This window comes from Myotis daubentonii, chromosome 6 (genome assembly GCF_963259705.1).
Source record: "Myotis daubentonii chromosome 6, mMyoDau2.1, whole genome shotgun sequence".
NCBI lineage: Eukaryota > Metazoa > Chordata > Mammalia > Chiroptera > Vespertilionidae > Myotis > Myotis daubentonii.
The window spans coordinates 11037013-11064768 of NC_081845.1; the positions used below are offsets into that span (position 1 = coordinate 11037013).

General features: G+C 38.9%; 2 protein-coding genes across 5 annotated transcripts in view; one reads left to right on the forward strand and one right to left on the reverse strand.

Annotated features, from left to right (window-relative positions):
- The window catches only part of NT5DC1 (5'-nucleotidase domain containing 1), a 106627-nt gene that overhangs the window by 17184 nt on the left and 61687 nt on the right, over positions 1-27756 (forward strand). The gene's annotated exons all lie outside the window — the stretch shown is intronic.
- The window catches only part of COL10A1 (collagen type X alpha 1 chain), a 33437-nt gene continuing 6962 nt past the window's right edge, over positions 1282-27756 (reverse strand). The window contains exons 1-3 of one of the 2 annotated variants that reach the window (XM_059700112.1): positions 7216-7274; positions 6528-6696; positions 1282-3874 (exon numbers count right to left, since the gene is read on the reverse strand). In XM_059700112.1, coding sequence (XP_059556095.1) covers positions 1986-3874; positions 6528-6681 — 2043 coding nt within the window. In that variant the 5' untranslated portion in view covers positions 6682-6696; positions 7216-7274 and the 3' untranslated portion in view covers positions 1282-1985. Of the gene's footprint in view, positions 3875-6527; positions 6697-7215; positions 7275-27756 lie in introns of those variants that run through there. The other variant, XM_059700111.1, reaches the window with a different exon arrangement.

Below are 27756 nucleotides of genomic sequence, written 5' to 3' on the forward strand. Positions count from 1 at the left end.
CATTTTGAGCTGTGCCGTCTTTTGCATAACTGTCAATGGGGTCGTTTGGTCCATTCTCCAGAACTGAAGTTCTGGTGTGGCCCTTTCCTGATTTGGGAATAGGGCTGGTGACACCTGTAACCTGTTACAGTTTGGAAAAAGTGAAAATGCCATTGTTTTTGCCTAGCTGACCCAGAATGAGGGCAGAGATATCACCAACCCGAGCCCAGGGTTTCATGGTTCTGTTCACAGGTTTGCTTGAGATACACACGTTACTGCTAAGGAATAGAGATGCCTTTATAGTATGTGATCCTGGTGACCTCAACCAGACTGTCCTGATTCAGCCAGTGGGTGGCTGATAGATGCGCAAGAGCAGTACTTTTTGAGCTTAGAAAAATGTTGCCCCCCTTTTTATTTATTTTTTGGCAGAGAAAGGCAGGGGGAAGAGGGGGAAGGGAGGGGAGGGAGAGATTGAGAGAGACTGAGATTAGGTTGCCACCTTTTGGTGTATGGGGGGATGCTCCAACCAACTGAGCCAAAACAGTCAGGAAAAATATTGCCTTTTGATTGACATAAACATTTCTTGCCTTTTAATGTAATTTAAGCCATCAAAATAATCCTAAATATTATGACTAAAAACACATCAAGGCAACAAATTGTAATTGCAGAATATTTGTTCAAATTACATATTTCTCTGCCACCTCTTTCTTTCCCTCCCAGAAGAAAATCGCTGATCGGGGGTGATTACCTCACTTTTCTCTCCCAGCCACCCGTCCTTCACTGGCTTGTGGGTCACGTGTGGTGCTGAGGGGGTCACAGGTACACTCCGTGCCCGGGTGTGTGGGAATGCCCATCTCCAGTGGAGAGGCGTATCCTTGACAACTGTGAAGCCACCCACCACTTCATTGTTTTACTTTTTATTAGCTTTGTAAAATGAAGAGCCTTAAAAGAATGGTGGAGAATTGCAAATTGCTACTGGCAAATAAATTCCGCACAGAAATCTACGGATGTTATTTTATTGCATTGTAAATAAGGAGTAGGTAAAACATTTCGTGCTTTCGTAAGTGAGGTACAGCTTATGACTTTTAAACAGCAATATAAAAATACAGTACAGAGCATAAATAAATAATGTCTTTTCATTTCTAGGCAGATTTTGAAACCTTTGACATTAGGTATAATTTCACTGGAATGGGAGGCACAAGGTACATACTGTAAACCCACAAAATCATCTGATATAAAACTCAGTAAAGGAATTAAATCAAATTAATTATACTTGTGTTAAATAAATACATTAGATCAGACACCAACTTCCAAGTTGTGAAGGGTATATAGAAAGCTTTTCTGCAATCACAGAAAAGTTTGTAAAGGTTCATAACTAAAGCACCTTGCATTTCTGGTTAATTTTAACATTATATTTTGTGTGTTTTTTATGAGAGCCATAAAAAAATCTATACGCACCTCTATATATGAATAGATTTTTTCACAAGGGGCCATTTAAGCCTTTGAGTAATGCACCATCAGAAAGATCCTATGATATATAATGTCTTCTAAATTTGAATATTCAAGTATTTAAGTCCTATACAGATATACCTCTTAAATGTTTCCTAGAAGTTCTGTTAACTGTTAGAAAACAGGCTTATTTTAAAAGGAAATGCTGACATTCTGAAATCAAATTTAACGTAATGTAGCATCACAGATCAGGGTTTTGTGATCATTTTGTATTTCGGCTTAGCAGGACTTTTATGGTGAGATTTTTAAGTACTGAAGGACTTCACAGAAAACTTGAAATGTCTTCGGACTGCTGACTAGGAATTTGACAGGGTCTTCTCCTATTGGTTACCATTGCTGCTCGCTTTTCAGAGGGAAAACTTGTTGGTCTGAAAGCTCAAATCTGTATTGAAATGACTGCTATCTTTTTCAGCCTACGTCCATACGCATTTTGTGGGGCGGGCGACGTTGGGGAATGCCTTTTCAAGCAGATTTATATTAGCTTGGTGCGAATTTGCTCACATCGGGGCCACTAAGAATCCTGAGAAAGATGAGTGCACGTACTCAGAGGAGTACAGGCCGTTGGACTCGGCGTTGGGCAGTTGGAGCCACACCTGGTCATTTTCTGCGAGGTCAATGATGGCACTGCCCGAAGCCTGATCCAGGTAGCCCTTGGTGTATTCATCATACGTGTACATGACGGGGGTGCCGTTCTTATACAGGCCTACCCAGACATGGGTCCCTTTCACATGCACATGATAGGAGAAATAGTAGATTCCCGGAATCTTGCAGGTGAAGATTCCAGTTCTCGGGTCATAATGCTGTTGCTTGTTATACAAAATCTTATCAAATGGGATGGGAGCACCTATTGCTGGGTAAGCTTTGGAGAGGATAACGGTGAAAGCAGACACGGGCATTCCTGTCACACCCTGGTTGGCACTAACGAGGGGCATCCCGGAAAGACTGGGCCTTTGGCCCGCCTTTGTAAAGCTTTCAGGAGCGACTGCCTGCCCTGGGGGCCCTGGAGGACCCGGGGGCCCTGGAAGGCCAGGCTCTCCGGCGTGGCCTCTCGGACCTGGAGGCCCGGGTGGCCCTGTGGGTCCATTGAGGCCCTTGGTTGCTATGCCAGCTGGGCCAGGAAGACCTGGAGTCCCTGGGTCCCCTTTAGATCCAGGGAATCCTGGAATGCCGGGGGGCCCAATGGGGCCTCTGGTGCCTGGTATTCCAGGAGCACCTCTGGGACCTGCCTCACCATTGTGTCCAGGCATTCCCTTCGCTCCTGCGGGGCCTGCAGGGCCTGGGAGACCAGGAGGTCCTTCTACTCCAGGGTCACCTTTGGGTCCTGGCAGCCCTGGGTGGCCCTTGGGACCATCGAGACCGGGTTCTCCCGGGTACCCTGGTTTCCCATCTAAGCCGGAGGAACCCCTTTCTCCCTTAGCCCCAGGGCGTCCTGCAAGCCCAGGTGGCCCTGCCTCACCTTTAGGGCCTGGCATTCCATGGTGGCCCGGGATGCCCTTTGGTCCTTGGGGTCCCACATTCCCAGGGGGTCCAGCCAGACCTGGCTCCCCGGGACGGCCTGCCGGGCCTTGCTCCCCTTTGGCACCCGGGCCCCCTGGAAGGCCGGGAGGTCCTCTTTGTCCCTGAAGGCCTGGCAAGCCTGGTTTCCCAAAGCCAGGAGGCCCTGGGGGCCCCGCGATTCCCGGAGCCCCGGGGTGACCTTTGGTTCCTGGGACCCCTGGCTGGCCTGGGGCTCCGGCGGCTCCTGGCTTTCCAATGCCTTCTGGTCCTCGTTCCCCAGGAGGACCTTGGGGGCCTGGTAGGCCAATCGGTCCCCTTTCTCCTGGAAAGCCCCGATCACCCTTGATGCCTGGCTGCCCTGGAAACCCATTTTCACCCTTTTTTCCCACTCCGGGAGGGCCAGGCGGTCCCATGGGCCCCTGAGGACCGGGAAGGCCCCTCTCACCTGGACGGCCTGGCGCACCGTATCTGGTGTCTCCTTTCTGTCCGTTCACACCAGGGACTCCCGGAGCACCCTTTTCTCCAGGGAGGCCTCTGGGTCCCGGGGCTCCTGGTGATCCCTGTTGTCCAGGTTTTCCTGGCACAGAAATTCCAGCCGGGCCGGGAATTCCAGGTGGTCCTGGTGGGCCCCGTGGTCCTGGTAAACCAGCTGGTCCAACATCTCCTTTTGGTCCATAAGGTCCTCTCTCCCCTGGTTTTCCTGGCAGTCCCGGTGTGCCTGGCTTCCCTGTGCCTGATGGTCCCGGTGGTCCTGGCAACCCTGGCTCTCCTTGGGGTCCAGGACTTCCATAGCCTGGTTTTCCTGGTGGCCCAGAGGGGCCTGGGTGCCCTCGAGGTCCAGCGGGGCCTGGTGGACCGGGAGTACCTTGCTGTCCTCTTACTGGGATACCTAAGAGACAAGCCCAAAAACACACCCAGAGAGGGACATCGTTAGTAACATTAAGGATAATCATTGCTTCTGGAGATGTGAATCAGGACAGAGCATTGCAGTGTCAATCAGTCCTTTTTGGCTGATCAGTCTTACATGGTTTTAGACAGTGCATTTTATATGGTTTTTAAAAACACTGCAGGAGAAGATGGTTTTACTAGACTACGGCTACCATAATGCTTTCATTATAACCTAATGACCCATGAAAATAAGCTGGGGTTGAAGAATCCATCTACTAGTATAATAAGAATGCAGTGGAAGCAAATTTATTACATTTATTTTGGGGAAATCATCTTCCTAGGAAGAAAAGAAAGAAAAACAGTATCTTACAGAAAAGGAAGAAAAAGACAAGTGCAAGATAAATGGGAAAATATTTAAGAACAATAACAATTTTCCCTCACAAAAGCTATTCTGTAAGACATAAATAAGAAATGCCCTTAATTCTGACTTACATCAGCCATGGCCCTGCTAAACACGGGGTTTAGATTTAAGTTGAATTTTTATTTTTAACCTCAGCACATACTGTGCACTCCTACAGTCTCTGTTATTGACTTAAAATTGAAACAAAGAATTAGACCTAAAGGGAGAGGTACATTAAGCAGTGTTAAAATGCTTATCTAAAGTTTTCCTTGATAAATGCACATAAATATTGTTGATGGCATAGTGCTATGGGTTCATTTGAGCTAACTGCTTCTCATAATATAATATATTTAAACTAAAAAATCACTTAGTTAGCCGGTTTGGCTCAGCGGATAGTGCCTTGGCCTGCAGACTGAAGGATCCCGGGTTCGATTCTGGTTAAGGGCACATGCCCGGGTTGTGGGCTCGATCCCCAGTAGGGGGCGTGCAGGAAGCAGCCAATCAATGATTCTCTCATCATTGATGTTTCTCTCTCTCTTCCTCTTCCTTCCTCTCTGAAATCAATAAAAATATTTTTTAAAAATCACTTATTCATTACTTTTTATGTGAAAAGTGCAATTGAGCCACAAGTGTGGGAGGAGCAGAGGGTGCCTCCTATGAGAGCTGCTGTAAGTATGGTAGGAGATGTCCAAGGCCTATTTTAGTCACTCAGAGGTGGGGTATAACAGCATTGCTGGCACTGGGATATACCATCAGGGAAGTATTAGCATGTCAAAGATCTTTAGGCTGTAATCATCACAAGCAGCTGCAGAAAATACTCATTCTTTCTCAGAAAACTTCTTTAAGAGCTAATAAAGATGCTAATAAAATTACATATTATTTTTAAATACCTGGCTGCATAATTTACATTAAAATAATTTTCTGTTTAATAGAGTTTCAGAAACATAATTTAGTGTGTTTTGGCTGAGCTCTCTTTTAGCCTCTGCTGAACAGATGTGCACGCTGTGTTTCTGTTATCAGCTTCATGTTTTACTTGTAGATTTGTGGGCTTTTGTCTTCATTCAGTGTACAATGCCTGCCAGTGGGTGATAATATACTGAGTTCCTACGTTATATAATCAAGTAGAAGTTAAGGTGGATTTAATAGTTAAAATACAGCTTCTCAACTTTTTATGTGTAAATAAGATACATATTTTTACTCTGCAAAAATTAGCCAAGATTATACAGTAAATTAAGATGGGGAGATAGAAATATTTTTAACCTTCCAGAAATGGTGCATTTTATTTTTAATTTAAAACCGTTTCTTATGATCTTGGTAAACTATAAAAAGTCTGAATTTGTGATCATAAAGAGTATAACCTAGGGCTGCTTGTCATAGCATTTCAAAATGCCATTTATTGCTTCAAGTATAATGTTTCCTTATCTTTTCTTCTTTCTTTCCTAACATATCTTTCTCTTATTTCATTTGCCGTGTGAGACATTCAAGAGTATCTGTTGTACATCTGTGCATTTATTTTTAAACATTAAGCTACCTTTTATGAAATATTTTACATTTCAACTTTCTTCCTTAATAGACAATCCTACATGCTTAACTTGCTTAAAATTGTTGTCTCCAAAGGCATTTGTTAAGGAATGGCAAATATCCTTAGCTTTCTTTATGGGATAAAATATATAACTATAATGAGAAAATACTATGGAAAGAAATTTGAATCCTCCAGTCAGTTCAGATTATTCAGTTTAATTCAGTAGATGCTTTACAGGCAGCATGTGTCAGATGTTAGTAAATGGAATTAGTGAATATGAACCCTAATCATTGCTCTTTGAGGATCTATTAGCACTTTATTAAACATTTTCTCAGTACTCTTACAGGAGCCAAGAAAGCTGAACAGATATATAGACCTCCTGCTCTTTTTTTGTGCACTTGTCAATCATTTTATTTAAACCATTTTCAATGTGAGTAATTTTGATTGGATTAGTATTTCTAGATTATGATAGTTGTTTATGCAAAAGCATCTTTTAAAGGAAAAATTTTCCATACATTAAAAAGTTCAGGTATATCTTTCTGTTATACTTATTGTGCAAAGAATATTAATGTTCTTGAATAGACTTGCTTTTTCCAAAAATCATTTTGGGCTAATTCCAGAGTTTGAAAATAATTTAACACCAGAGTTAGTAGCATTTTGTTAAAGAGATCATTAAATTGTAGAAAGCAACAACCAACTAGTTAATCAAGCAACATAAACAGTTCAGCTTACCTTTACTCTTGATGGCATAAGGAATGAAGAACTGTGTCTTGGTGTTGGATGCTGGGCCTTTTATGCCTGTAGGTGTTTGGTATCTCTCAGCATAAAACACTCCATGAACCAAGTTCAAGGACATTAGCAGCAAAAGGGCTATTGGTGGCAGCATGTTCTCAGATAGATTCTGAAAAACAGAAAATAATGATTTCGTTCCACTCTGTTTATTGACCCATTTTATTTTTCTAATGTTGTACAAATGGATTCCTTATAGAGATACCTATTTTTTTAATCTTACTGTATATATTTTGAGTATATTTAATAATTAATGAGTTATAATTTCTTAGTTAAATGAATATATGTTTTGGGAAACCAATAATCAAGTGAAAATGAAGTTAAAAAAAAGAAACAGAAACTATAATTGAATGTCTATATTAAATAATTCAGGATCTTTGACCTAGACAAAAATATCCAATAGTTTAAAAATACACTGAAACTCAGATTAGGGCATTAGTTTTTGCAAATCCTGTTTTACTAGGACTGTCTTTTATAGAGACTGAAACAAATTAAACTTTCTGAGTGCATGTTAGTGGAAAGCCATTTTTTAAAATCACAAAATCCAAGTAGTTAATTCATTAATCCAAGTAGTTATTTCCAAGCAAGCTGACACGGTAGTCCACCTGTGAGCATTGAGCCATATTCTTACCTGAGTGAGTACTGGGAGTTCCCGGAATGGTTTCTTGGTCACTGTCTGAGCCCTCCTGTTCCCAGGTGAGCAATGCAGAAGATGCTCCCTCCAGAGCTGTCCTGCTGTATTTATACTGGTTTCCTTCTACTACATGAGGTCACCCTGAGCTTAAGCTCCTCCCCCAGTGGAAGTAATTATGGTGGAAAGTTCTATTGGGCAGACATACAAGATCAGGTTGGACTGTCTTTCTCCTTGTTTTCTTATTGAAAAATAAAGTCTTTGTCTTAAATATATATTAATAGTTGTAACCGTACACAATCTTTTTCTGTAATTTTATTTTAGAAGTTATTGCTCAGATGTTTAGGTTTGTTCATGACGGGATGATACTGCCCTCGTTATATTTTTGAAAACCACATTCTTGTGTTATTTGGTTGAAAATGTTTGGTAGTATATAAAGGGAAGAAGTCTTTTTTGGAGGGGAGTGTGGATTCAAACAGCATCTAAATTCTTCAATTATTACATAAAGCCATCAATGTGTCCATTAATGTTCCTAAATTTTTATGAAAATAGCTTACCCCAATTCTGACTTATTTTTAGCCTTGGAGTAACATAGTGGTGAAAATGTAGGTAGGCTGTTTTGTATTTTAGGATTTTAGTGTAACTCCTCAGAAGTTATTAAGAGAAATTTTAAATATGATAGCAAATGAATATTTCAGGTTTTACATGTTAACTATTTTAAATTTTCCAGACAGAGCAAGATATCCATGAATTTGATGGTAGAGTTAGCAATATAATTATCCTGAAGGTTTTAGTTTATTCACAGCACTATGTTCAGTAAATGACTTCAGGTTTTATTGCTTACTTTTGGATTTTACTTTAGAGTTGCAGTAGAGATTACAAAAAAACCTTAACTTGATAATGTCATATTATGTCTATTTAAATGATATTGCACTGTTCACTTTAAAAGAAAATACATTCTTTAAACTTCGCTTCCAGCATTTTAAAAATATTGGAATTTCCATCAGGAATCTTGAATCAGCCCAATTAGAAAACATTTTCTCCTAAAGATAACACTAAATGTTATCATTTTAATTTTCAGTGTAGTTAGTATTCTCTTCAACAATTAGGAGACTCTTAAAATAGGTTTGAGGAATCCTGAAGAAACTAATAAAGATAGAAAGTTGAAAGACTAATTTTTGTATCTTATTTAATTGCATGATTTTGGGGCTAACAGGTGACGGTGAAATAGACGAAAGGAGTATTTCATACATAGGCGTAGATACATCTTTTTAAAAATCTCTTTAGAAGTAGAGTGATATGGATTCAGGATTGACCAGCAATGGAAATAATTGAATGTCTGGCCAGTGAACAGAATAAAAGTTTGTTCTTTGTCCTTTCCTTTCCTTTCCTCCTCCCCTGCATACAATTTTCTGTCTTTTAAACAAAGCCTGATTAGCACCTTGTAGAAAGGTAAATGGTAACTCATCTAACTGCCTCCCTTCCTCCTAACTCTCACTTTTAAAGCTTTTACTGGTTACCATATTTTTAAAAAAATCTACATTATCCTATACTAGAGGCCCAGTGCACAAAATTTGTGCACTTGGGGGTGGGGTGTCCCTCAGCCCGGCCTGTGCCCTCGTGCAGTCCGGGAGCCCTCGGGGGATGTCCAACTGATAGCTGTTGGACATCCTTAGCACTGCCGTGGAGGAGTGAAAGGCTCCCGCCATCTCCGCTGCGCTTACCAGCTGTGAGCCTGGCTTCTGGCTGAGTGGTGGTCAGTGCATATCATAGCGACTGGTCATTCTGCCATTCAGTTGATTTGCATATTAGCCTTTTATTATATAGGATGTTTGTATAATACTCATTGACACACATGAAATGTGACTTTATATCAGTTCAGATTAACAGAAGAATTGAAAAGTTTTTTTAAAAATCTTTCATCATTTGGAAATTTTCTATGGAGTAGCTTTTGTAATGATTACATGTACTGCACTATGTCTGTAAGGGACCACAAAAGGTAAGTGAGAGAAAGTGGCCGCCTTCTATCTGCTTATGGTTCATTTGGACAAGATTTTGAAAAAGTCATTAGGGTAACATTGTGGATGCTCTTGAATGCTAGGCTGAAGAATTTGTTTGAAAGGAGTTATTGGAAGTACAGTTCTAGTATTTTTGTGTGTACATATGGTTTACACACACTTATTTGCTTATGATTGAGACTGGTACCCTTTAGATGCCATTCATGCGAAAGTTGAGATTTATTCGCAGCTCTCCATACCTAGCATTGTGCACCTGCAAAGACTCTTTGTTCATCTGTGGCCACTGTCACTACTTTTAGAGCTTTTCACCTTAATCTCTTGTAGGTGCTTGTTCATTAACACAATGAAAGGGTTGGACTAGGTTTTTAAGCTCCACCCAGCTTTAAAATTAGAATATTAGAATTCAAGGTATTAATTCTCTTTCCCGTAATCAGACAGTGGGCTTGGCTGCATGAAGTACTTGTGGGAGACAAAATCCATACCAGGTGGTCATACACCTTCTTGTGGGATATGTAAATATATGTGGGTATTTGTCATTCTGTATTCCTCTTTAGCTTTGGGAAATGTGGTGTCTTTATTGAACAAGCCTGCGACGTTCAACCCTTTTTGCAAATAGTGTATTAATTTCAGCACAGGGAATCGGACTACTGTTTGCTTTGTTAGTCACATAAGAAGCAATGTCTTGTGCAAACAGATTGTAGAATCAGAATATTTGCTAGCCACACCCCACCCAATTGTGTATTTAAAACTATTTTTATTCTGGGAGTTTACTTGTAGTTGTTTGAAGTGACTGGTCTGTGGCTTTATGACAAAAAGCCATTCCACTTAAAACAGAGAGCCTACTCTTTAAACTCAGTAACCTAAGTGATTTAAAAAAAAATTTTAATTCCTCACCCGAGGATATGTTTTTTTGATTTTTAGAAAGAGAGGAATCGAGAGAGAGAAAAAAAATTCGACCACTTGCCTCCCATACGTGCCCCTATCAGGGACAGAGCCTGCAACCTTTTGATGTATGTGACAGAGCTTCAACCAACTGACTCACCCGGCCAGGTGATTATCAAATATAATGTTTTTTGCCCATCAATCATTTAGCTCCATTAAGTTTGCCTATTTATTTTCATTTCCCAGGGTCATTCATTAATTCACCAAATACTACTTGAGTACCACTTAGTGTCAGGTATGGAGATAAAAACTAGATGAATAATGAACAGCCCTTAATAGTGTTTAAACAGTGGTTCTCAATCTTTTCACCACTTGCACAGTCCTGAGGAATATGACAGAATTCTCTCAGTCTTGGCAGTTTATTAAGACAGTGGTGGTTCAGAGACTATATTTTGCAAAGCTCCTTAGGTGATCATCATGGATTTCTAATTTCTCATGTCTTAGTCTTATGTCACTGTTCTAGGACCTGCTTGTTAGAATTAGCTACATAATTCTGTTGTTTTGGTTCGTACGGTTTCTAACTTTATTATAGAAATTTTGTCTTATATAGAGGTAGAGAGAATAATTACAGTGCATGCCTGTGCACTCCCACCATAGCCAATTTCAAGCTACCAAGGTCAGGGTAACTGGCTCCCAACACACCTGCACCTTGGCCAGGGAACAGTACAAGCCAGCTCCAGCCTACATTGCATATTTCCCAAGTCAGATTTATCAAACAGGGAGCCTGCAGAGGCGTCTGGCTCCTGTTACTGCCCTATTCACCCTGTATTTCACCTCCTTCTATAAGTAACATTTAAAAAAATTTTTTAAAGCTTATCATATTATTTAAAAAATATCTATTTAAAATATAATTCATCCATATCCCCTCTCAATTTCTCAGGTAAATGTCATATTATACATGTACAGTTTTTCTTCTCTTTATGTAACTTTATCTTGGAGATCATTATGTACAGATGGTCCACACTCCTTTTTACAGCTGCATAGTACTCCGTTGTATGAGTGTACCATGTTTTTTTTCAGCCTTTTCCCTGTTGATGGTCATCTGTGTTGTTTCCTCTCTTTTGCTAATACAAACATTACTAAAGTGAATAATTCTGTGTGTACATATATTTTTTTATCTGAATGTCTTTGGGAAAGATTCTTACAACTGGGATTCATGAGTTAAAGATAAATGTATATGTAATTTTGTTATATATCATTCAGTTGCCCTCCATAGCAGTGTATTATTTTGCATTTCCACCAGTGTGACAGCACCTGTTCACCCACAGCCTCCCCAGTAGGATATGTTGTTAGATTTTTGCCCATTTTTGAGGTAAAAATTGGAACCTTAGTCTAGTTGTAATTTTGATGACCATCCACAGGGAAAAGGCTAAAAAAAGCATGCATGGTACACATATTCTTCTTGCTAAACACGTGGTAGAGCATCTCTTCATAGAGATCGGACCATATTTTTAGCCCGCTTTTCCTAAGTGTTCTATATCTTAGAAATATGAACCTCTTTTCTGTGATTATGGTTTACACATATTTTTTTCTTCCAGTTGGTCATTTGTCTTTTTAGTTTGCTTATAAGGATTTTTTTTAAGTGTAACATTTTCCAGTAAGATACATAAATTTTGATTCAGAATATGATTGTTTTCTTATAGACTTGGAGCTGTCAGATACATTAAAGGTCATTTAAGTCATCCTTTCATTCTTCAGATGAGGAAACCAGTTTCTCTGTTAGGAATGTCTCATTCCCTAATATTTAATCAAGTTAAATTCTGAAGGGAAGGGCTGTTGGTGAGAGAGCCCACTGCGGGAAAACACCACCGACGGAGTGAACGTGTTCATCTCCTTACCCAAGCAGGATACTGATTTTCCTGTTCCTCTGATCCTTCAGTCTTTGAGCAGTGGAAATGGGCACAGTGCCCAGGAGTTTAATTAGGGCACTTGGAGACCCACAGCTTCCACTACCTGGCGATACCTCATTCCTCCTGAAAAAGAACATCCGTGGGTGCTATTACAGAGCCCAGAAGCTAAAAATGATCTATTTGTGTAAATAGTCTAATGTGGTTTAGTGGTAAGATACCTGCTGGGGGTTTGAAAGGAGAAATTCATGCAAAAAACAGGTGTTTATGAAAACCTCTGACATTTCAGGTAAGGTCAAGAAAAACTGAGAGTCATTTAAGAAGTTTGAATAAGGGCTTTATGGTCTATTTTCTATTATACAGAAACTGCTACGTGACTTAAAGAATTCATGGTTTTGTGCCCCAGGTGCTTAATGACATCATTGTCTGTCCATAGTAACTTGCCCAGTTAAAGATACAGAGCTGCTTAGCACTTTGGCCTAAAATCTTCAAGGATCTTGGCTCCCCAACAGGTTCTAGGCCATTTAGAGACATTCCTGCTCTGTTTATAAATTTGGTCTTCACACTCGGTCTCTGCTAAATGGGAAGGAGAATGAAAGTGTTAATTGGGGAGTCACAGGGTGACATTTTATTTGAATCTCTTGCTCCCCTGTTTGATGCCACGCTTCAGAACAGCGCCACGGGTGCCACCGACCTGTGAGGTGCGAAGTACCTAGTGGGTGCAAAGCACAGTTCTTGCAGCTGGCAACACAGGTCACCAAGTAACTCCCCGTCAAGACTGATGCCTGTGCAGCCGTGAACTTGCTCATATTGACAATTAAGTCATCCCTGAGTTTTCAGTTTAAGTAATGCTCGGTCATAGTCTACTTAGCCTTTATCCCCTAAATGGGGAAACCTTAATGTGATATTCTCAACTTTGTAGAGTTTTATGGTTTTTTAAAAAAGATAGCAAGCTTTTTATGAATTGATTTGTAATTTGATCTCTCTTATATCCTAGGTAACCTTTGACCTACTTCTTCCAATACTAATATTTCTTTAGATTTAATATGTTGAAAATAACTCAACTTTGAGCTGAAGATTCACCTAATTCCTATCGTTAGTTTACTCCTGCCTTTCAAATAGAAAATCATTTTTGAATTGTCACATACAACATAAAGAACTCAAATATTGCCCTGGCCAGTGTGGCTTGATTGATTGGAGCATCGTCCCCTATACTGAAAGGTTTGGGGTTCGATTCCCAGTCAGGGCACATGCCTAGGTTGCAGGTTTGATCTGGAGTTGGAGCATGTATGGAAGGCGGCCCTTCAAAGTTCTTTTTCGCATTGATGTCTTCCTCCCCCCTCTCTTCCCCGGCCCCCCCCCCCCCCGCCTTCTCCTTTCTCTAAAATCAATAAGCATATCCCTCTGGTGAGTTCATAGCAGTTTCATTGTCTTTAGTATTTAGACTACATTTCTGAGTGGAGCTGATGGAGTGGTATTAGAATCTATGCTTGAATTTGCAAAGAGCTGCACTAATTTACATTAATAAGATGCATTTAGAATTTCATTTCTGGATCTTCATATTTATATAGTATTTTATATTTAGCATGAGTTAAAAATGATTACAACTATGATGTTCAAAGAATTAGAATAGATATTTAGATATTTCCCATTTTTGTCTCTAGTACTGATTTTGGGCTTTTTTCATTAAGCTTGATTTCTCGCATTGGTAAATGTTAGTTTATAACTGCTTTTTAATTTCATCGAGGTGAGGGCCATTCGTATAAAAGTGTTCTGTCTTTGTAAGGCAGTTGAGTCTTCTGTGGGTCATTTCTTCAGTAGCATTCTGTGATAATCACTCTAATTCGATCTAATTTAACGTCTTCAAATTGGACTTGCATTAATTGAACATCTTCTATGTGTCAGGGACTTTGCTTTTCTCATTTGATCCACAAGAACCTTTTGTGATAGATATTATCACTCTTTCTTTGTATGTAAGGGAACTGACTGAAGCCCAAGAGGTTAAGGAATTGCATCGGTTCAATAAGCCAGTAGTTGGCCGAGCGGAGAGTTTGAAAGTCAGATTTAAAGATCCAATGGCATTTTCCACAAGAGCACACTGTCTGGTATTTTAAACATTCCTCTTTTGTTTAATTTCCTCCAATTGTTACTTAAATCAATTTGTGTTCCATCCCTTATAAACTGTGGCTGAAATGTTAACATACACCTTTGCTCTTCTGGCCACCTCATGCCTAGTTCCCTTTTCTGCCTTGCAGCATTGCTTTTCAAGAACGAGGACCCCTTTTTCAATAATTACAGTTGGAAATACTTTGATAAAATATAGTATATATAATTGTTTTATATGAAAAGCAAAGAATATGAATACAGTGAACATACATGTAGCTGCTACCCAGATTAAGAAACCTAATTACCCCTACTTTTTGAAGCCCCTATGTGTACTTCCCTGGCTGCCATAGACACTTACCTGTGTCCCTGGATAGATAACTCTGATGAATTTTGTCTATTATTCCCTCTGTCTTCGTAGATAGGATACCCTCCAAAACATGCACATATATATTCCATAATAACTTTCTGTTGCATGTTTTAAAATTTTACTTGAATTATATTGTGTGTGTTTTTGTAACTTGCTTTTTTGATTGCAACATTATTTTTGAGATTTACCCATATCAATCTGTGTGGCTGTTTATTCATTTTTTAAAATACATTTTGATTGATTTTTTTTAGATAGCGAGGAAGGAAGGGAGGAGGAGAGAGAGAGAAACATCAATGTGAGAGAGAAACATCAATAAGCCGCTTCCCGCACACATGTCCACAGGGGGTTGAGTTCACACCCTGGGCACGTGCGAACCTTCAGTGCACAGGACAATGCTCAACCAACTGAGCCACACCAGCCAGGGCTGTTGTTTATCACAGCAGGGCTCTATAGTTTTCAGTGGTAGGAGCATGTCAGAATTTGTTTATCTGCTGATGGATATCTAGCTTAGTTTTATTTGTTTGCTATTAAAAATGATGCTGCTTGCATGGATGGAACTGGAGAGCATTATGCTAAGTGAAATAAGCCAGTCAGAGAAAGATAAATACCACATGATCTCACTCATTTGTGGATTATAGAGAACAACATAGACTGATGAAAAGGGACAGACCCAAAGACTGAGAAACAGCGATCAGGCTATCAATCCCCAGAAGGAAAGTAGGGGAGGGCGGGGGTAAGGGGAAGAGATCAACTGAAGGACTTGTATACATGTATATAAGCCAAACCAATGGACATGGACAACAGGGGGATGGGAGCATGAGTTTGTGTGTGTGGGGGAGGTTGGGGGTTAATGGGGGGGATGAGGACACATTTGTAATACCTTAACTAATAATAATAATAATAATAAAAAAGAAGATAAATAAAACAAACTCTGTAAATAAAAAAATAAATAAAATAAAATAAGATGCATACTGAAAAAAAAAATTATGCTGCTTTAAACATTTTTATACATGTTTCCAGACTGCCTGCAAAATCATTTTTCTAGGGAGTATACCTAGGAGTAGAATATTAAGTATACATATTTTTGTGTTACTGGCTAATGCCAAATTGTTTGCTAAAGTCATTTTATGTTTCACAGCAGGGCATAAGAGTTACAACCACTTGATATCATCTAGATTTTAAGGTTTGCCAGTCAGTAGTTGTAAAATGTTGCCTCATTAAATTTTTATTTGTATATTTCTGATTTAATGAGGGTGAGCATGTTTTCATGTTTATTGGTGATTTGCGCTTATTCTTCTTTCGAAAGCCTGTGCATTTTTGTATTCAAATACCTGTTTTGTATCTTTATGCATTGTTTCTTGGGTTGTCTTTTTGTTGTTATTGTTGATTTTTTTAATATTCCTTACATCTTTTGCATATTGATTTTCATATGTTTTGAAAACATATGGTGTCTTAAACATTGTATGTTGCTATCATCCAGCCAAGAAAGACTCTATTTTTTAAAATAACCATTGAAACCCAGTAAGTTACTTATGTTATTTTTTCCCCAACTTTCAGTGGAACTCCAAACCATTGTATATTCAGAAAAAGGCCTGGCATTTCTCTGAACGATGGTGCAGAATGTTTTGCAAAATTTTTCTTTTTTCTTTTCCTTTCTCTAATAAAGATAGATGATCGTTTTTTTTATAGAATTGGCAATTCTAAGTTTACTTGCAAAGGTTCGACATCTATCATTAATGTAAGTTTATAGTCAGCATTTAAATTCAAGTAAAATGTATTTTCTTCTCATGTAGTAATAACTAGTACCACATTCTCTTTATTGGAGTTTCCATCAGGAGACTGTTTCTAGGTGAGGATTATGATCAGCATGTCATTACTGAAAAACCTTGGACAGGGTCCTGATTGTTTCAGTAAGTGATTTTCTGAGAAAAATACTGTCAATGTGAGCTAGAAAATATTTAGGAATTCCCCTGTTCAGGAAAATTTTGAAGTTACTTGGATATAAACCCCTCCAAAAGATTTTTATGTCATAGCTGATTTGTAATGCATGATGCAAATGAGACTGATGACAGGATATTATTCTTATTACTTTTATATTTGTAAAATATTTGTAGGGGCTAAATGGGTACCCTTTCTAAAATATGAAATTAATAGTACAGTTCATGGGTATTCCATGTTATTTTTCAGAATTTATGGGACCATTTTAGTAATTTGATTTTTAGAGACAAGAATACCACAAAATGTTTTATTAGACATCATTTTTGCTTTTTATTTATTTTTAAAATTTTTTATTGATTTTTTTTTTTTAGAGAGAGAGGAAAGGAGAAATATCAATGTGGGGGTGAAACATTGATCTCCTGCCTCCTGCATGTCCTCTACTGGAGATTGCGCCCACAACTCAGGCACGTGCCCTGACTGGGACTTGAACTGGTGACCTTCTGATGCACAGGGAGATACCCAACCAACTGAACACCTGGCCAAGGCCATTTTTGCTTTTTGTAAAACCTTTTAAAAAAGTTGTTACCTGCACAAATTCTTAGGAAAACAGTAGTAGAGGTTGCATTAAATTTAAAAAGCTTATTTTTAATAACATAAAAACCAAAACCTAATTTGTCTACTAAAAGCATCTTCTGCTTAGTTTCAGAGTTCATATTTTATATTTAATTATTTGATATGTCATCAATGCTGCTTCTACTCTTCACCTCATTTTTAACTCTTAAAATTTGTTAAATGAGCTTTTGACTTTCTTCTGATAATTGTATGGGAATATGTTGGAGTCTGAAAATAAACATGTGTAGGAAATGAGAGCCTTTATTTATAGTGGGGGATGAACACTAAGTTCTGTGCTTATGGTAAGAAGTGACTTTAGCGCCATGGGTATCTTGATAGAATAAACTCAGAGAGGTTTGTGGCTGTGGCTCAGAGGTAAGCAGGAAGGAATCAGTGAAATAAATTTATAGTGTTCTTCCCATCTTGGAAAATATAATTTGGCACTGCATTTCTTGTTCCCTTTCATTTCTGTTAACTGTCTTCTTCAGACTGGAGATGCAAGCTTCTGCATACCCAGCTCTAAGAGACATTTTCTTGTTCTAATGGCCTTTGTTTCTTCACACATGTCACTTCGAGTATGTGGAAATCAAGCAAGTCCTCCTAGATATGTATAGTAACTCTTCTCTGTTTTATGGTGGGGAAAAAATGGTGAAAAATAACATGGATATTCAGGTTTATATCTTATTTGGAAAAGTGTATGGTTCTGTCATACACATTTTGACATGAAATTCCTGAAGACTAGATTTTGTTATTTTGAGTAATATTTAGAAGTAATATAAAAATTCCTGATAATGTTACTTATATTAAATCTGCCTCTGGCATGAATAATATTTGAAGGAATTGTCACCAGTATAGATAACATTGGAACAATAATGCTGTATTTTTCCAATTTTTAATTGTAATTATTTTGTTCGGAATGAATTTGTTCTATTACTTATAGATTATTTTTTTCCTATAAAACTGCCATCAAGAAACAGTTATCCTTTTGGCATATTTAAGGAATGGGAGTTTGCCATTTTTTATGGCTATTAATCAACATTTTGTGGTACCACATATTTTTGTATATAAAATATGTATACTAAGGTAAGTGATCATTTTATGGATAAGCCTAGGAAATAAGTCACTCAAAAAATTACCTGTAGTAACTTATTTTATTATAATAAAATCAAGAAAGATTATTACTAAGTGTCATTACTGCAACATGGCTGAATTTCTAGTAGTGTTTGGTTGTGATATTTTTTCTCTATTAGGAATATCTTAAACCTTTTTACAACCTGAGAAAAAAAATATGAAGAAATTAGGAGCACCCTGGCCAGTGTGGCTCAGTTGGTTGGTCATCATCCCATGAACCTAAAGGTTGCCGGTTTGATTCCCAGTCAGGGCATATGCCCAGCTTGTGGGTTGGGTCCCTGGAAAAGGGTCATGCAAGGAAGCAGCCGATCGATGTTTCACTCTCACATGGATGTTTCTCTTTCTCTCTCCCCCTCTCCCTCTCTCTCTAAAAATCAATAAAAAATAAGTTACGAAAAAGAGAGATTAGGGACTTTTTCATTATGATTTTTCACATACATTTATATGGTCATTTCATTTTCTTATAGTAATAAAGATATCCAGAGCATATTTATTACTGGTATTTGGATACTTGGATTTCTAGGATTTTATATAATTGGAATTCTTTTTATAACAGAATATAGGAAAAGTTACATTTATTCTTATTACTTTAAAACATAAATAACACCACCTTCCATTCATATACACTCAGCTGCTAAATATGTTTCTTGAACTTGTTTTTCCTAGTTTTCCATATTACTTTAAATATAAGATTCTAAATATAGAACTCAAATATTTGGATGGATTTAAGTTAACCTTGATTTCCAATAAGCTAGTGAATGGACTCATAGAGTTTATTTGTAATCCACACCAGACTTTGGGATGACTATTTTTTTAGACTTTACGACAGTAACGTAATTGTTAAGAGGATGGGTGTGATAACAGGAAGTAAACTGGAGTGATGAGCCAATGATTTATGCCTGATGACTTTGAGTTAGTTCACCATTCCCCAGCCACAAATATGCAGGGTAGGAAAATGAAACCTCTGTTCAAAATGAGACTACTTAAAACAGATCTTAGACTGATATCATTGACTGTTCTCTGCACAACTTTGTTGAAAGTTTTTGGATTTCTTTTGAAATGTGCTAGCTGCCAGCAGTTGGGGACAGGATCTGAGGGAAAACGAATCACCTAAAGCAGCAGTTCCCAACCTGTGGGTCACGACCCCTTTGGCGGTCAAACGACCATTTCACAGGGGTCACCTAAGACCATCCTGCATATCAGATATTTACATTATGATTCATAACACTAGCAACATTACAGTTATGAAGTAGCAACGAAAATAATTTTATGGTTAGGTCACAACATGAGGAACTGTACTTAAAGGGCCAGAAAGTTGAGAACCACTGACCTAGAGTATGATATTTAATCCTGGAGTCAGAAAGCCTTTCTAAGTATGATCTCAAACCCAGAAACCATAAAAGAAAAGATGTATGAATGTGACAACATTAAAAACATTCTGCATATAACAAAAAATACAAACAAAGTTAAAGACAGAATGGGAGGAAAATTTCCAACTCGTGTAATAGACAAGGTGCTAATAGTCATAGAAATAAGAGTTTCTTTAAAAATAATTTAAAACAAGCCCTGGGCCCTAGCTGGTTTGGCTCAGTGGCTAGAGCGTCAGCCTGCAGACTGAAGGGTCCCAGGTTTGATTCCGGTCAAGGGCACATGCCCGGGTTGCAGGTTCAGTCCCCAGTCAGGGGCATGCAGAAGGCAGCCGATCCATGACTCTCTCATCATTGATGTTTCTGTCTCTCCCTCATCCTTCTTCTCTGAAATCAATAAAAATATATATTTAAAAAAACAAACAAAAGAAAAAAACAAGCCCTGGCCTGGTATTTCAGTTAGTTGGAGCATCGTCCTGATTCGATCCCCAGTCAGGGCACCTACAAGAATCAACCAATGAATACATAGATAAGTGGAACAAGTAGATCTATCTCTGTCTCTCTCTCTCTTTCTCTCCCCCTCTCCCCTCTCAAATCAATGAAATAAAAAAATTTAAAAATATTATTAAAGGTGGAAGAGGGCATAGAGGGGATAAATAGTGTTGGAAATTTAATTTAATTTAAAAATATATTAAAAACAAAGCAATAATCCATTTGAATAATGGGCAAAGGAAATCAACAGTTAACAGAAAATAAATTATAAATGGTTTTAAACTTATGCAAAATGTACACTCATTCATAATAAAAAATTGCAAATAGAAACTGCTGTAGGAAGTGTAAATTAATGCAAACTTTAAAAATTTTAAATGTACATGCCCTCTGCCCAGGAATTCTATGTCTTAAGAATTTATTTCACAGATACAATTGCATGTGCAGGTAATGTATATACAGGGTTATCCTGCCAGTGGGTCTTAACCTTCTGGCCCTTTAAATACAGTTCCTCATGTTGTGACCCAACCATAAAATTATTTTCATTGCTACTTCATAACTGTACTGTTGCTACTGTTATGAATTGTAATGTAAATATCTGATATGCAGGATGGTCTTAGGCGACCCTGTGAAAGGGTCGTTCAACCACCAAAGGGGTTGTGACCCACAAGTTGAGAACCACTGCTTACACCATTGTTTATAATAGCAACAGAAGGAAACTGCTCAAATATTCATTGATAAGGACTACGCACATTTTCATACATATGTACAATGGAACATTAAGGAATGATTAAAAAGTTGGAGGCACCTTGTTTTAGACTGATATGGAAAGACCTCCAAATATATTTAGTAGGAAAAAGAATGTGTGTAGACTAGGTTATATGGTAAATGGCATTCATGTGACATACACATCATTGTATATGTAAAGCAGGATGTCTCATACTGTTTATGTAAGATTAGAGGCCCAGTGCATGAAATTTGTGCACTGGAGGGGGGGGTGTCCCTCAGCCTGGCCTGCACCCTTTTGCAGTCTGGAACCCCTCAGGGGATGTCCGCCTGCCCGGCTTACTCCTTACAGCCCTCCTGCAGCAGAGGCAGGAGAGGCTCCCGCCACCACTGCTGTGCTAACCAGCCGTGAGCCTGGCTTCTGGCTGAGTGGCGCTCCCCCTGTGGGAGCACACTGACCACCAGGGGGCAGCTCCTGCATTGAGCATCTGTCCCCTGGTGGTCAGTGGCATCATAGCAACTGGTCATCCTGGTTGTTCCACCGTAATGGTCACTTGGGCTTTTATTATATAGACTAGAGGCCCAGTGCACAAAAATTTGTGCACTCGGGGGGTGGGGGTCCCTCAGCCCGGCCTGTGCCCTCTCGCAGCCTGGGACCCCCTCAGGGGATGACCTTGCTGGCTTAGGCCTGCTCCCCAGGGGATTGGGCCTAAGCTGGCAATCAGACATCCCTCTGGCAGCCCAGCAGCCCTCGGGGGATGTCCACTTGCCAGCGGGGAGCAGGCCTAAGCTGCAGTCGGACATCCTTAGCGCTACTGAGGAGGCAGGAGAGGCTCCCACCACCATCGCTGTACTGGCAGCCATCAGCCTGGCTTGTGACTGAGCAGAGCTCCTCCCATGTGAGAGCGCCCTGACCACAAGAGGGCAGCTCCTGTATTGAGTGTCTGCCCCCTGGTGGTTAGTGTGTCATAGTGACCAGTCATTCCCAGTCCTTCTGCTGTTAGGGTCAGTTTGCATATTACCTTTTTATTATATAGGATAGAGGCCTGGTGCACAGTTGAGGGCCAGCTGATTTGCCCTGAAGGGTGTCCCGGATCAGGGTGGGGGGTCCCACTTGGGTGCCTGGCCAGCCTGGATGAGGAGATGATGGCTGTTTGCAGCTGGTTGCATCCCCTTCAGGGTGGGGGTCCCCACTGGAGTGCCGGGCCAGTCTGGGTGAGGGGCTGAGGGCCGTTTTCAGACTGGTGGGTGACTGAAGCTCCCAACCTCTCCTTTTTTTCTTTTTCTTTTTTATTCTGGGATTTATTTACCTTCTATGGCTGTCACTGGAGCTGAGAGCCGGCTCCAGCTTCAGGCCTCGGCTGCTGAAAGCAGGTATCTGAGGTTTATTTAGCTTCTATAATTGAAACACTGTTGCAGCTCCATCTCTGAGGCCCGGCTGGCTGAAAGCAGGTACCTGGGGTTTGTTTAGCTTCTATAATTGCAACATAGTTGCTTAGAGTGCAGCTCAGAGCCTGGCACGGCAGGTGTGGAATCTTGGCTTCCTCCATCGCTGGGGCAACCAAGCCTCCTGTTCGCTTCAGCTGTGTGGCTGCCAGCCACCATCTTGGTTGGCAGTTAATTTGCATATCGCCCTGATTAGCCAATGGGAAGCATGTCGGAGGTACGGTTAATTACCCTATTTGTCCTTTATTAGATTAGATAGTAGGAAACTAGTAAGTAGGTTGCCTTTTGGGAGAGGAATTGGGTGGGTGAGGGGTGGGTTGGGAAGGAGACTGACTTTTCATTGTGTGCTAGTCTTTACCCTTTGAGTGCTGCAACATGTACAGATATGATCTATTCCAAAATACATCATATAAAAAGGCAAAAAGCAAGAGAAGAGAATGTAGCATTTGTTTTCTTTGCAGTTTACCATGCATGCCCTCCAAAGACGGCCTGTTCTTCTGAACATTGAGACACAGTGGTGAACAACAGTCATCCTAAAGTTTAGTTAACATTTTTTTAGTTAATAATCCTGAATCTTGCATTCCTTGGGACTATCATTGTGAATGTCATTTGCATTGTACTCACAAACTATAGACGTGTAAACTAGTAGAAGTGTCGATGATGGTAGCAGAGTTTATTTTGTTAAGGAAGACATGGCTGAAAGCAGGATGGTTTATATAACAAAGTCATTAACTAAAATTTGAGAATTCTTTTTGTTTTTCTCAATAGGAAATAAATGAGCAAAATAATGTTTAGTATTAATATATACTTAAGTGGACTGATTTATTTTTTAACATCTTGAGTGGTTAACTTTATAGGCAGTCATTTCTATAAGTAAATCAAAATGGCAGGGAAAGTCAGGGTCCCACCAAAGAGATATTTTCAGTAATAGGGTATTACATAGCACTGATTTATAGGTTACAGTTTACTAAGGAGCCAATCCTTTATTTTTATCACTAGAACATACTAAAAATTTAAGGCATGGAAATTGACGATGCTGCTCAAACTTTCCTAGATGCTTGGGTTTTTAGCCTAATTCATGTGTTTCTTCAATTTTTCTTTCTTTATTACAAGACAGGTACATAATCCATGGATAAACACAGGTGGACAGTAAACCAACAAAATTCTCAAAATATATTTTGTCTGGCAGGACATTTTGGGTTAATTACACACTTGGTTCAGAATTTGAAGGTGTAGGTGATATTATTAGCAATTTTAACACAATTTAAATTACTCAGTGAGTTCTAAATGTTAACTTAAGAACTATTTTATAATTAAGAGCTTAAGTAACTGTTTTCATAAGTGTAAATTTTCAGAGCAGAATAAGCTATTTCTATATACTAGGACTGACTTAAGCTTCTTCCCACTGTGTATGACAGGAAATTGGATAGACGGCGTGTTTCTTTACTAGACTGACTCTGCAGTTTTAGGATTATAATCTTTTACATTCTTTTCTTGCCAGTATTAACAGAACACTGAACTCTTCAAATGTTACTCTAGGAGGATAAATAAGTTGAGTCTGAGATGGAGCTTTCCACATAGTGGTATTTGAATGGGGGAGTATATAACACTGTTGCTTTTAACAAAGGTGAACCCAAGGGCAGCTGTCAAAACGGGTAGCTAACTTGAAACTGGAGAAATAGTGATTTTCCAAAAGTGCCCCAATGCCTAGTGCAGACACTAAATTGAAAAGGAAATAGTTGGACTTAATGTTGGTACAACAAATCAGTGTAGAGAATGGGGTAGAACCAATGAATCTGCAGTTTCCATGTAAAATAAGTTGTGAAAGAATTATAGAATCGGAGAGCTTGAAGTGTCTCAGAGATCTTTTTGGCCAATATCTTTTCTTTAGAGATGAGGAAATTGAAAAGAAATCCAATTAACACAGAATCAGATTAAGACTCTTGGCTTTTTACCTGAAGTCCAGTGTGCCCCCTCACGGGTAGGTACCCCCAATATTACCCCAAAATATTGATGAGGAGCTGAAAAAAGATTTGTGGGCCATGAAAGATGTGATTTAGGGGCTAGATCGTATACTTTTGTAGTCCCTGGTCAGGATTAAAGGATATTTATAGAGGAGTGACCTAATTAGATGTGTGTTTTTAAATGATTACTCTGGCTGCAGTATGCAGAACTTTAGGGAATTAGTGACCACTAGGAGGTCAGTTTTAAAAAATGGTGTTTTGGACTGAAATGATGTACTGTAGATGGAATGAAGTAGCCAGACAAAACTAATATTTAAACACTTTGCTGATTTTTAGAGATTGGGGCATTAATCTGGCAATATTAGGTAAACTTATTTTTACTTGATGTTGCTTGCTGTTGTTGCTGTCTGTCATATATTCTTATCATTTAATATAATATCTGAATTTGGGGAAGCTGGAGAGTCTTGGAGTTTTACACATATATACAATAAACTTCAAATGTGATTTGGGTGGGTATATCACTTAAAACTATATATATATATAATGTATACAGTTCATATTTAAATACAACATTCTATTGGCATTTTAGTTTTATAAGCAATTTCAGGTTATATGACTTTGATAAATTAGTGAATAAGATGACATTTTACAACATTTTATGACACTTAAAAATGTTATCTTTTCTGTATTGAAATCTCGACATCTCTGAATTTACATACCTTTCTGAATTTGTTCAGGGATTAGAATTCGCAGCTCCTAGTTGCAATTTGTACCACCTGTTTAGCCCTTTATTTTGCTTCTGTACAGTTGTCATGCCCACCTTCGCACTGTCAGTGCCTGAACCATCACTCTGCTCTCCCCGTCTCTGTCCACATTGTTAAGGACCCTCATGTCAGAATGGTGTGCCTTCCAATGAGTGTATTGGTCGTATCTTAAGTCCCATTCATATATACAAGTGCATTGTTACTGTGCATATTTTTCTTGGCTAACAATACAAAGAAAAAATAAATGTTTTCAACTTATATTGTTTTTGATTTACAGCCTGTAAATTACCGTGTTATTAAAAGGCATTTGTAGAGCAACATTTATTCCATTTATTCATATATTTATTCACTTGAAATAGTAGAGCATTTGCATGCTGTTTTTTATTTAAGTTTGCTGATATGGTGCTATTTTAATTTAAATAATTTTATGTGGTCTCTTGGTATGCTTTTTAAATTCACAAAGTTATCACGGTAACTGCACATTGAGAAATGTGATGTTGGGTTGTTTAATATAGGGGTAAGCATATAGATAGTGTGTTAAATAAAAGCCATTACTTTTTTATTCCTACTTCCCATTAATAATGGGAAGAAAGTCTATTTTAGCATTTCTATAATAAATACCGGCTTTAAATAAAACTTTAAATTTAAGAAAGCAGCAACAAAATACTTCACTATAGCCTGTAAATAACAACAGCTCTTTCTTGATTATTGAGATATTTATAAACTGATAATTTTGTCTCATCAGATATCCTTTTGTTTCTGGAGCACCAAGGTGTTTACTTTGGCTTCTAAAGCTTTAGAAGGACATGTTCTTTGGGGAATAATTGATGCCAACTTTATTAAAAACACCTATTTTATTTTACTAAGCTACTTCTTTGACTAAGAGTTAGGATTACAGTGTCCTAGTTGATTCTCGTACACCATTCCTTACAAAGGAGAAAGAGAAATGGAAATTTTGGAGGAGATGGAGTTTGTGAGGTTGGTATTTCATAGTCTACTCTACAAGGAAGCACTGTGTTCGTTTTCATTATACTTGCAGTACAGTTGACTTCTGAAATGGCAAATGTTAAACTAGTTTGAAGATTCAGAATTTGAAATGAGAATACATGATTGGAAAATACAGGAACTATTTGATTCTTTTTCATCTGTTAGTGATTAGAGTGTTAACGCCTTAAAGTAGCACACAACAGTTGACTAGTCAACTTCATTTATTAATATTTCCATCTCTTTCATCTTAGCCTCTGTTTCTTCACCATGAGATACCTTCCTTTGCCTTTTGTTTCAAACATAAAACATTGAATAACAGTGTTTTCAATTGCTCCTCTACCTTTAATTTCATCTATGATTGTGATTATCCATACTACCATGTCAGAAATTGGGGTGCCTTACTCTTTCTCTAAGACAGTCCAAGTGCTATATGTTGGATTCATCACCCTCCATCTCACATGGAACTTCTATTCTGACATTTATTCTCCATCCTGTCTTCACCATATCTATATATATAAAAGCCTAAGCGACGGTCCAACAGTCCGACCATCCGACCGGTAGCTATGACATGCACTGACCACCAGGGTGCAGATGCTCAACTCAGGAGCTGCTGAGGTGCGAGGACTTGGCAACTGCGGTTCTTGGGTGACGCACCTGGAACCAGAGAGGAGGGAGACTGATTCCGGGGTGCATCACCTGAGAACTGCCCTCTCACAATCTGGGACCCCTTGGGGGATGTTGGAGAGCCGGTTTCGGCCCAATCCCCACAGGCCAGGCCGAGGGACCCATTCGTGCACAGGGCCTCTAGTCCTTATATAAACCCCTTAAATATTCAAGATTTTGAATGCTATAAAAAGAGAAACCTTCCTACAGCCCTATAATTCCTTCTCTTCTTTTTTCCTCTCTCACTTCACAGCCATACTTCTTGGATAATTGCTCCAGATTATTCTGTTTCTTTTTAGAACTCTAATGCAATTCTTGGCAACCATTATTAACAAGGTCAACCAGAAACTCCAACTTGCTAGATCCAATGATCTATTATCAGTAGTCACATTATCATTATTCTAAATATCTAACTTTATAAATCACTGTTCTCAAAACTTACCCCTTTCTTGGCTAGCTTACTACCTCTCTCCCTCATCTCCTTATCAACTCTGACTTTCTTATCTTATTCCTTGATTTTTTTTTCTTTTACTTTGCTCACCCCATGAATGTTAGGACTCCTAAAGGTCCTATGTTTGGTCCTCTTCTTTGTACTGCAGGGGCTACCTGGATGGTCACACAAATTCCCCATTTATTTGCATGCTCATTTCTCCCTTATCTGGTATCAACCTAAGATCTCTTGTCTCTTCTCCTGATCCATATTTTCAACACCTTGTTGGAAATTACTAGATACAGGGAGCTAGGAATCTGTAGATGGTTGTAATTGTCCTGATAAAAGATGACATGGAAGTAAACTCAGGAGTCTCAGAGGGGATAGAGAAGCTAAGTGTTTACAAAATATAGTAAGGAGGTGGAATCTATAGAATCTTCTATTCCATTTGACTGGGGGAGTGGGAGAGAAGGAAGGTCTTATTAAGCTTGGTCATTTGAAGATTTGTGGCTCTATTCATTAAGATTTGGGGTAGAAAAAAATGAGCAGATCTTTCAAAGATGATGCTTGTATTTTTGAGCATATAAAGTTGGAAATATCTGTTGGATTTCAATTATTTGTTTGACTTTGTACTAGTATGAGTTTCAAAGAGATCCGGTATGGAGGTAATGGACTTGGAAGGAACCATCTATAGATGGACATTGAAGACATGAGAACACAGAGCACAGAGAAGGCTAATGTAAT